Source organism: Neoarius graeffei, chromosome 3, assembly GCF_027579695.1.
Source record: "Neoarius graeffei isolate fNeoGra1 chromosome 3, fNeoGra1.pri, whole genome shotgun sequence".
Classification (NCBI taxonomy): Eukaryota; Metazoa; Chordata; class Actinopteri; order Siluriformes; family Ariidae; genus Neoarius; species Neoarius graeffei.
The window spans coordinates 22,235,595-22,247,264 of record NC_083571.1 but is presented as its reverse complement, the minus strand read 5'-3'; the positions used below and the strand labels follow the sequence as shown (position 1 = coordinate 22,247,264).

Sequence of the window (11,670 nt, the reverse complement as noted above, 5' to 3'; positions counted from 1 at the left end):
AGTGCTCTTTTGATAGGCTAATCCAACCACGTTCATACTGTTCATTTACCATTCGCTAATATTTTGAACACACATGTGAGCGATAGCTACCTTTCTTTGGGAAAAACTGAGTGACCAGTTGCCTGCCTCTCCGGTCCCTCTCAGCTTTCAGCTGCCTTTCTTTATGTTTTTGACAGCCACTCTTCATATTTAGCGATCATAGACTGTATGCACTCCACTGCTGGCTGGCTGGCTGCTGCACCGCGACACAGCAGCAAGTAGCGTTGCACTGATCAGCACACAGATTTAACGCATCGCGCTTCTACCAGAACTGGACCATACCATTTCGCAAAAGGGGGAGGGTTAAATGACAATATGTTGAAGAACTCAAGAAATAGACAACCTTGTTCAATTAGCTCATTTTACCAGATGGAATATTGCATTGTTATTTCAAAAGTCTTATTAAAATCATTAAAAGCATATTATCAGCCCCTTAAAGGGCCCCATGGCAGTGCTGGGCCCCTAGAATTGTTCTAACCTTTCCCCCCCTGGCGGCGCCCATGAATACAAGTATACACAAACATTCTCACTTGATTTAGATAACTTGGAAAGAAATCTGTTTTAATGAAACAGTTTAGTGGTCCTTCCTGGGAAAACAGAGGTTTAATCATGGCAAATTGGAGTTGACCACCATTATGATATAGGCTATATCATGGGTTGCTTCAGGAGCCCTACCTATTGCAGAATTTACTTCCAACAGGGCTTTACTGTTCATTAGGTAAAGGTTCTAAACGAATGTTGAATGGCAGTAAATCTTTCCATGTCATATTATAGCTCCTGAATGCAAAAGGGATGCATTTCTTCAGATTAAATGCAGATGCAGACCAATTAAATGGAAAAGCTGGTGGCTCTGGAGCATCTTGGTGGCATGGTTTGGTTCCACATGTCCTCTTAGAAGGATTCACTGTAAAACAAAGTTCTTCTGGTCACCTTTATCATATGATAAAATATTTCTGTCCTGATGGAAGGTCCCCCCCCCCCCCAGGATGACCCTGCCCCATCCCACAGGAAAGGAGGGGGTCACTGAATGGCTTGATGATGATAAATGATTCATATTGTACACTGATCAGCCATAATGTTATGACCACTGACGGGTGAAGAAGTGAATAACATTGTCCAAGGAAGGACAACTGGTGAACTGGTGACAGGATCATGGGTGTCACAAACTGCTGAAAAAGTTAATGGTGACTCTGTTTTAGCCAGCATTAACTTTTTCAACAGTTTGTGCTACAGTAACTCTTCTGTGGGATTGGACCATATGGGCTAGCCTTCGTGCCCCATGCAAATCAATAAATAAGCCTTCAACACCTGTGATCCGTCGCCAGTTCACCAGTTGTCCTTCCTTGGACCACTTTTGGTAGGTACTAACCCCTTCATACCAGGAACATCCCACAAGATGTGCCATTTTGGAGATGCTCAGACCCGGTCATCTCAACATCACAATTTGACCCTTGTCAAAGTTGCTCAGATCTGTACACTTGCCCATTTTTCCTGATTCCAACACATCAGCTTCAACAACTGACTGATTAGCTCATTACAATGGCACCTGTTGAGGGGTGGGATATATTGGGCAGCAAGAGAACAATGTTATTCACTTCACCTGTAAGTGGTCATAATGTTATGGCTGACCGGTGTATGCTATGGTCCTCATTTGCTGAATCTCAATGCAGTTGAACATCTATTGGAGATTTTGAAGTGATGTGTTCAAGCATGCTTCACCCCCCATTATCAAAATTAAAATACCAATTGTGAGAAAATCATTTGGGAGAATGCTGTTCATCCCTTGTGTACAGTTCTAGAACCTTGTAGCACTTAAGCATCGAAGTTGTTCTGGTGGTTTGTAGTGGTGCAGCAGCTTATTTTCCTTTAATTTGTCACCCATCTCCTTTTAGAATTGTCCAGCATAGCATGCTCTAAAAGAAAAATGTAGGAGTAAATTAATTATACTCTCTGAAAGCCACTCCTTACAACAGGTATTAATTTAAAATGAACATGAGCAGGGCGGCACGGTGGTGTAGTGGTTAGCGCTGTCAAGAAGGTCCTGGGTTCGAGCCCCGGGGCCGGCGAGGGCCTTTCTGTGTGGAGTTTGCATGTTCTCCCCGTGTCCGCGTGGGTTTCCTCCGGGTGCTCCGGTTTCCCCCACAGTCCAAAGACATGCAGGTTAGGTTATCTGGTGACTCTATATTGACCGTAGGTGTGAGTGTGAATGGTTGTCTGTGTCTATGTGTCAGCCCTGTGATGACCTGGCGACTTGTCCAGGGTGTACCCCGCCTTTCACCCGTAGTCAGTTGGGATAGGCTCCAGCTTGCCTGCGACCCTGTAGAAGGATAAAGCGGCTAGAGATAATGAGATGAGATGAACATTAGCATGTTGTGTTTTTCATTCATCTGGGTGCTCTGGACAATCTGGTTTAGACATGTTTGAAATTAAACAATTAAGCATGCAGGACAATTAAGCATAAAGCTGACACAAAAACAATTCATAAGGAAGCTGCTAAATGTTTAATTCTCTTATTGATTTTTTTTTTGGGGGGGTTAACAAATCTATAACACTGATGATGTTTAACTGTTTTCATGATTTCACCTTATTCTGATGGTTTCCACACAATGAACCTACAGAGTGCACCATCTCTCCCTTGCTTGGAAAATATTAGGCTCTTCAGAATGAAGTCAATATAGGAAAAAATACACTTGTAAAACAGGTAATACGACATTAACAGCTTCACAAATACATTATCTTAATGAAGAGACATTTTCACCACCCTATCAAAAACTCCATGTTGTAAAAATAGAACATCCTGAAATTAAGGAACATCAATAACACTTTTTGGATAGCTGTAATTAGCATCAGCTCTCTTTAAACGTGCACAGCCTTTCAAAGTCCAGCACTGAAAAAACCACAAATGTAAAAATGTACATTCTCTCGTATATCCTGTAAGCAAACACTGCCATACTATTTGCAGTACAGCATTCACACTGAGGGTGTGGGGATCTGATGGGCTGAGGTACTATCAAAGTCCTGCAGTGCCTCCTGGTGGATGTGATAATGCATGACCATGAAGTTCTTTGCAAAGCCTGTGGTCTGAGAGTTCATTGGTTTTAGGCTGTTGGGAGAACTGGGTCCATCCGAGGGACTGCTGTTATAGATGCTATAGTAGGGCTCTATGCGGGTGTTGATAGGTGTGGAGGTGCTAGGAGGATGGGATTTGCTTTCAGTGGTGGCACGCATACTGGGTACGCTGTTCCGAGAATGGCTAGGCCCACATGCCTGGTCCACCAGCCTCCTCTGAGGCTTTGGCGAGAGCATATAGGCTGAGTTGGTTTCATGGTGTGAGGATTTATTGCGGTTTACCTCCAGGTTTCCCTTGCCCATGGCATGCAAACGGGTCTTGTGCTTGCAGCAGAAGGAGCCAAATGCCAGCCACTGGAGGAAGCAGAGCACACGGCGTCGCAGGCCAGCACTGTTCCTGGAGTAAACAAATGGGTTTATGCCTGATTTGAGAAAGATCAGAGCAAATCCACATAGCTCAAACTGGTAGTGAATGAAGCTATTCTCTGGTGACAAAACATCCTGTGCCAAAGCCACACCCATGGGTAGGCAACAGAGAAGCACAGATATGACTATGACCACACATGTTACTACAGCCTTGGAATCCTTGGCTGTGGACAGGTTGGAAACCAACTGACAGCAGGTAGCATGTGTGGCAGCCCTGGGAACTAGTGCCTGACTGGTACACTTTGTAAATGGGTGTGTCTGAACATGCTGAAGCTTATTGTAGGTCTGGTTACGATATAGTGAGGGCACCTGGACAGCACACTGTATGCCCTCAAATCCAGCAGTAATGAAGGCTGGAGGAGCGGCTGGGGGACGTGTGGCACCCACCATGATAACAGAACACTTCCGTACCAGGGCATTCTTTCGCAATGCTTGTGCAATCATAAGATATGACATGGACACAACACCCACACAAAAGGCAAAATCTGCAAGGTACACATACAACACCACTTTTGCCCGATTCCCCGTAAGACCAAAGTGAGGCAGGCAGGGACCGGCGCTCCTTGGGTAGGCTCTTAATGTGACCAATGCTGCCAGGGTGAAGCTAGAAGTCCACAGTAGGGCAGTGAGGGACAAAGTGCATGGGAAGGATGCAGCATGGTTTGGCTGCTGACCTAATACCATGCGTAACCGATGCAGGGCAATGACTGCCACCGTTTCCAAAGACATGATGATGAAACCTGAGCTAGTGAGATGAAAGGCAAAGCAGAAGCCTTTTGATACACCACCTCCACTGTCCCCAATGTCCAGGAAAAGAATAAGAGCAAACATGGGTGCAGTAACGCAGCAGATGAACAGGTCACAGAAGGACAGGTTCAGGATCATAAAGTCAAAATTGGTACGGAACTTGCGGAATGCTGGGTCAAAGAAGGACAGGAACACCACCAAGTTGCCATAAGAACCCAGGCAGAAGATAAGGATGAGTATAAGAGAGCAGGAGGCCAGAGTCGCTGTGTGGATCAAGGCCCAGCCGCTGACAGGAGGCTGTCCAAGAGTGCTGTTAAAGGCCTGGCTCCCAGCAAAATCTGCCAGGTCCAAAGGCCATGCAGTGCTGTTCATGGTACTGTACAAATGACGCTGGTTGGTATCACAGCCTTAGACTACTTTGCCCATCGTGTAGCATGATTTTTCTCCTGGAGTGCTGATGGAACACAGAAAGAACAACATGAGTCTTCCTCGCTATAGGAGCTCTGAGAAGATTAATATTAACAAACATGCTTTCCGTAAGAAAAATATCCATGCCCTTTATGAATTATTTATGAGAGATTAAATATGTTGCATGCAGTGGCTACAAGACCTTTAACCAGATGTGTTTGACGACTAGAACATCTGTCTTTTTCACAGATGTGGATGTGTCCAAAACGATCAATACGTGGGAACTCCTGCGTCGATTATTTTACTACTATTATTTCACAAGAACAGGTCTTTTCATATCGTTCACCATCAACCATCAGCTCCCATATGTCTGATGGACAAATAATATACAGTAAACAGGAATGAAGACGCCACATCAGTGCGCATGTTTTACTCAATTACACGCCATATTTATCCTCTCTCTCTCTCTCTCTCTCTCTCGCTTCTATAAACAGCACGGAGATTTTACTTTAGAAAGAAATAAAGATAAATACTGAAACAGAAAACGACCTTACCACATTTCGCTCAAATCTCCCGTTTTGATCATGTTTCCAGTATGAATGTGTATCTTATAGCGCTAACAGAAACTGGTTATTGAAAAAGAAAAATACACGCCATAAAGAGACTGAATCCAGCTGCGGCGCGCGCGCGGTAGCTGCAGCTCTCACTGATTGGACCACAAGAGAAGAGACAGCATGCGCGTGCCCGTGAAAAACCGCTAAAGAGGCAGGAGCAGGATGGGAAACTGACTGTTTCCCATTTAACCAGTCAGGATCATGGCTTTCCTCCTTTTCTGCACGCTATAGGAGGGGGGGACTTTATTAGAGGGGTCCACACTCCTCTTAGTGACGACACTTTAAACATATATCAAAAAAAAATCTGCATTCGTGCAGAATTTCTCATATCCACACTGTCAGAAACAGGGGTGCAGTAGGAGTCCATTTCTGTCCTCTCTGCACTAATGTACCCCCAAGGGCTCATTATTGGACCTCAAGGTATCTACCTTTTTAGGGCCAAAAAGAGTCCATCGAATCGGTGCCATTTCTGTCCCTAGAAACACCATTACGGTGGTGTAGTGGTTAGCACTGTCGCCTCACAGCAAGAAGGTTCCGGGTTCAAACCTCATGGCCGACAGGGGCCTTTCTGTGTGGAGTTTGCATGTTCTCCCCGTGTCTGCGTGGGTTTCCTCTGGGTGCTCTGGTTTCTCCCACAATTTAAAGACATGCAGATTCGGTACAATGGGGCCACTGTAATTGGCGCAAGCTGTTGTGGTTTCCCATGCCATGATGTGTATATATATATATATATATCTTCCTATGGCAAAAGCTAATTAAATTAAATATGTACACTACTGGGCGGCACGGTGGTGTAGTGGTTAGCGCTGTCGCCTCACAGCAAGAAGGTCCTGGGTTCGAGCCCCGTGGCCGGCGAGGGCCTTTCTGTGCAGAGTTTGCATGTTCTCCCCGTGTCCGTGTGGGTTTCCTCCGGGTGCTCCGGTTTCCCCCACAGTCCAAAGACATGCAGGTTAGGTTAACTGGTGACTCTAAATTGACCGTAGGTGTGAGTGTGAATGGTTGTCTGTGTCTATGTGTCAGCCCTGTGATGACCTGGCGACTTGTCCAGGGTGTACCCCGCCTTTCGCCCGTAGTCAGCTGGGATAGGCTCTAGCTTGCCTGCGACCCTGTAGAACAGGATAAAGCGGCTAGAGATAATGAATGAATGAATGTACACTACTGTTCAAAAGTTTGGGGTCACCCAGACAATTTTGTGTTTTCCAGGAAAAGTCACACTTTTATTTACCACCATAAGTTGTAAAATGAATAGAAAATATAGTCAAGACATTTTTCTGGCCATTTTGAGCATTTCATCGACCCCACAAATGTGATGCTCCAGACACTCAATCTGCTCAAAGGAAGGTCAGTTTTATAGCTTCTCTAAAGAGCTAAACTGTTTTCAGCTGTGCTAACATGATTGTACAAGGGTTTTCTAATCATCCATTAGCCTTCTGAGGCAATGAGCAAACACATTGTACCATTAGAACACTGGAGTGATAGTTGCTGCAAATGGGCCTCTATACACCTATGTAGATATTGCACCAAAAACCAGACATTTAGTAGAATTTAGCTAGAATAGTCATTTACCACATTAGCAATGTATAGAGTGTATTTCTGATTAGTTTAAAGTGATCTTCGTTGAAAAGAACAGTGCTTTTCTTTCAAAAATAAGGAAATTTCAAAGTGACCCCAAACTTTTGAACGGTAGTGTATGTATAAATGCACATAAAAATTTACTTTAAAATACGTTTCCTTATTACACAGAATGTCCTGCACATTGATCTGATTTCAAATTTAAGATATATAATTGTAAGGATTAATAAAAACTACCTAAAACACTGAAAAATAGCATGTGTTACCTGTCCCTGCACTCTAACTTTATACTTAACTATGAAATATTATGATTAAAATCCTTCAGAAACAGTATTTCTTTTGCACTGTTGTGTGACTCCATGGTTTAAATATTTTTTTTTTCATAAGAAATCCACAATATCTTAGTTAAAATACACATTTTATAATACACGACTAAAATACACATTTTAGTCGTGTCCCTGGGTTTTCACTCAGTCCTGTTACCCAAACATATTACCCCATCTGACAAATTTGGAACATTCCATAAATCACATGCTCAACAGGAAGTTACATCAGTTGTGTCTTCTGAAGGCCATGGGAAGACCAAAAGTTAGTTCTCTCATTTACTTTTCTGTATATTTGAGATTTTTTTTAACTTTGACTGATAAGGTCAATGTCAACATACTGTACTGTCCTGTTACTTAAATTATTTCTTAGATGATATTTGTTTATTTTAAAAATACAGTTTTTGGTAAATCACTAGAATATGCTAAGTGTGGTCATGCTATTAGCGATGACGCCATGTGGCTTAATTCCATGTATTAGCTAATCCTAGGCTAAAAACTCAGTCCTGTTACTTTCAGTCCTGTTACTCATATAAAGAGTATGCAGCCATCTTTGACTTCCAGACCATGTAAAAAAAAAAAATAAATAACGTAGCCTGAGGTTGACCAATACACATTTTGAATAGTTAAATATGTGTGTTATTATAATCAGTGTTGAAAAGATATAACAAATTAAGTTTAATTTGGGAGTGGTACAACAAGCAAATGGCACCCATTCAGTGGAATGTCCCATATATGTTCCCAATCAGTATATAAATACCTCCCCGTGGCCGGCGAGGGCCTTTATCTGCGGAGTTTGCATGTTCTCCCCGTGTCCGCGTGGGTTTCCTCTGGGTGCTCCGGTTTCCCCCACAGTCCAAAGACATGCAGGTTAGGTTAACTGGTGACCCTAAATTGACCGTAAGTGTGAATGTGAGTGTGAATGGTTGTCTGTGTCTATGTGTCAGCCCTGTGATGACCTGGTGACTTGTCCAGGGTGTACCCCGCCTTTCGCCCGTAGTCAGCTGGGATAGGCTCCAGCTTGCCTGCGACCCTGTAGGACAGGATAAGTGGCTAGAGATAATGAGATGAGATGAGACAACGGCACGGTGGTGTAAGTGGTTAGCACGGTCACTTCACAGCAAGAAGGTTCTGGGTTCGTGGCCGGTGGGGGCCTTTCTGTGTGGAGTTTGCATGTTTTCCCCATGTCTGTGTGGGTTTCCTCCGGGTGCTCTGGTTTCCCCCACAGTCCAAAGACATGCGGTTAGGTTAATATGAGATGGCCTTGGACTGAGGTGCCCTTGAGCGAAGCACCTATCTCTCAACTGCTCCCCGGGCGCTGTTAGCATGGCTGCTCTGGGTATGTGTGTGTGTTCACTGCTTCAGATGGGTTAAATGCAGAGAGGAATTTTACAAGTGTACAAAGTATACCATATGCTTATATAAGCACTTATACTACTCACTAAGCTCTCGCTTAGATCAGAATGAAAGCAATCGAAGGAATAGGACACTTATTATGAATGTTGACTTCAACAAATAATTAACCCTGAAACAAGTAAGTAAAGAGCAGTGTTCTCCCCAGGTATTTTAATAGCATCCTGGTAACTGTCATTTTGAAATAGTATTTTGCTTCTTGAAATAGCATCAAAAGCCACCCTATATGTTTTGTAAATGCATTCCATTGGTAAATAGGAAGTCGCTGTGGGACAGACCTGAAAACAGTATACACGGTATAGAAGCCCAAGCTGAAGCTTGGTTCTAAATATCAAGCAGTTGTAATTTGTAGTTGCTGAGAAAAATGTTACAAAAATTTTGTAAATCCACGCTATGTGTTTTGTAAATACATTCAGTTGGTAAACAGGAAGTTGATGTACGACAGATCTGAAAGCGGTATACACGGTATAGAAGCCCAAGCTGAAGCTCGGTACCAAGTACCAAGTGGCTATGATTTGTGGTTGCTGAGAAAAAAGGTGTTTCAGACGGACAGAGGTAAACCAGTATACCCCCCACCCCCCTTTTGGAATGGGGGTATAATAAATGCAATGAATACCAAATTGTTTTTAATTGTAGGTATTGTATTTAAAACTATATGGATGCGTCAGAAGCCAACATAAAACCATGCATGCAGGGCATTCTCAGTCAAACGGGATTAATGATCCAAAAGTGGAGTCTGGTCCATTAACATAAGAACATATTGCCATGTTTGTGTACAGAAAACAAGCAAGTTATTAAAACCAAGAAGTACACTCAAAAGAAGTGGATATAGAAACCACTCAATGGGATTAGATCCTTACATGCTAACAAAGAAGGATTTTTCCTATGAGTTGGAAAAGTATCCATCCATTGAGTTCCCCGACATCTCAAACTACTTGGTGCTGCAGACATTGTTCTACACAGTCAAACAGATAGAAACCTGGAAGAGCATGGAGGCATATAACTTTATATGTGGCTGAGTGTTGTCGTGTCTTGATCTGGGGATCAGGACACGACAAGATAAACAGCGGTAAACAGATCTAATTTCAGGAAGAGCTGAAATTTCAGGAAGAGCTGCTTTATGATTAGAATCATAAAGCAAAGTATTTAAACAGTGTTATAAACATGGCTAGAAACAAACGTGATAATGATAATACTTTGCAAAGCTGCTGTGAAAACAGTGTCCATATTTGCACGTGCTGATTGCCCTCAAATCAGTATCAGGTGTTTCCCATAATGACTGGGTCCCAAGAGTGCACACAACACGCTCCGTGAGCACGTGCAGCCGCTCAAGCTGCACCAGACTCAAGCACGCTGTAAGATTGTGTGTGTTCTCGTGCATAGCTGTCCTGAGCTTTATGACCCTTTCACACCCTGGTAAACGTGCATAATCGCGAGAACATACTCTTTTATTTTCTCTGTACCTTCTAGTTTCGCTGAAACCACATTCCTGGTTCCTCCTGTTCTAGGGGGTGTATGGTCTGCTCTTTCATGTATAACAAAAACGACTCCTTATCTGGCGAGTTTCACCTTGTGCCCCCGAGCCCCTTACTTATCTTGTCACGCAAGCTTCTGATGTATATAAATCCTGCTCTTTCTGTGTATCACTGAGCAGTGCATGAATAAACCAGATTGATTTCATTCGTGTGGTTTGTTTTTACCCTGCTCCAGAGCGCTCTTATATCGACGCATCTGAACTAGGACAGACGCAGGTTCTAACAATTTGGTGACCCCGACGTGATACTCTCAATCAGGTAAGACATGTTTGATTGACTACCTGGTTGGCAGTAGTTTCGTAGTGTCCTACGGAGGACAGTTTTCCCTGGTTCGAGTCCAGGAAGAGCGCGCTATACAAATTTACGACACATTTCCGTCTGTTCCTCTTCAGATCCGTCTGTTGTCATTGTACGATGGGAAACTCGTTCCCTAAACCTGCGCCAGGGGAAACCCCGGCCGAGTGGATGACTAGGTGCGGTTTCGCTTATCATGTTTCTCCTTGGCTCGATAATTTGGCAGGTTGGACCGAGGCCAACCCTCAAATTCCTTCATATCCTCGCCAAGGTACTTTCGATCCTGGTTATCTTGCATCGGCCTATCGCATGATTTATGAGGGATTAGGGGACCCCGGCTGGGATCGCCCGTATATGCGGGATGGATATGCCAAATGGTATGATATGAAGAAGATTTGGGATAATTTTAAACAGGCTTATACTCCCCGTTCAGTCCTGAAATCCATCCCGAAGCCTCGGGCTGCACCCGTCACCAAGGAAACGGAGGAGGCGGCGCTAGGAAAATCTAAATCTCATTCTGCTCCTCCAGCCTCGTTAGACAGTAAACCTCCACCTTACAGTAAGACCGGAAAAGCTACTGGTAAATCGTCGTCATCTGTAAAAACGATTCCTAAAATATATCCGTCCTTGGCTGCTGTGTCTGCGTGCCCCCCCCCCACGGTTGACAGAGGGCAGCGTCCCGGAGGGATAAAGGGTGCGCCTGCATCAGCCAAGAACGGCAAAGACGAAGAAAGTAGTGACGATACCGATGATGACACTGATGATGACGATTGGGATAATCCCGATGGTGTGGGTCCAGACGCCGGCTCGCGTCCTTATCCGCCACAAAACGCTGCTTGTGTATGGGTTGCAAAGCGCAGTGGTATTGATATAACTCCTCCGTCCCCGTCGGCTCTTAAGGACATCATCTCGCTTCTTCCGTCACCCGATAAGCCCTTGCTTTTTGTTGATCAGTTAATTAATGTTTCTCGTAATTGTCAGCTTACGGGAGCTGATTACCGGTTTATTCTGCAAAATAAATTAGGAGGCGCATATGATGAGACAGCCCTGTTAGAAAACGTTCAGGTTCTCGCCCCCGTCAATGATCAAGCTGAAAATATTAAGGAAGAGTATGAAGGGGATGACGGTCGCCCGCGTCGGCGCACCGTGACTACCTTCTTTTGGAAGGACACGCCGAACGCACTGCAGCAGCTTCGTGAGCAGTTGACGCGATACCTGCTCGCCTTAAAA

The 11,670-nt window shown here is 44.1% G+C and overlaps 1 protein-coding gene across 1 annotated transcript; it reads right to left on the bottom strand.

Annotated features, from left to right (window-relative positions):
* Positions 1-2,517: 2,517 nt before the first annotated feature.
* Positions 2,518-5,359, bottom strand: gpr75 (G protein-coupled receptor 75). The gene is made up of 2 exons (XM_060915833.1): positions 5,244-5,359; positions 2,518-4,735 (listed from the first exon to the last, which is right to left on the bottom strand). Exon 2 carries the CDS (start codon positions 4,651-4,653, stop codon positions 3,010-3,012), a length of 1,644 nt encoding a protein of 547 aa, XP_060771816.1. The 5' UTR covers positions 4,654-4,735; positions 5,244-5,359; the 3' UTR covers positions 2,518-3,009.
* Between the last annotated feature and the right edge of the window lie 6,311 nt (positions 5,360-11,670).

Coding starts and splice junctions, on each gene's coding strand:
- gpr75 (XM_060915833.1), bottom strand. CDS start 4,653: ATGAACAGCACTGCATGGCCTTTGGACCTGGCAGATTTTGCTGGGAGC.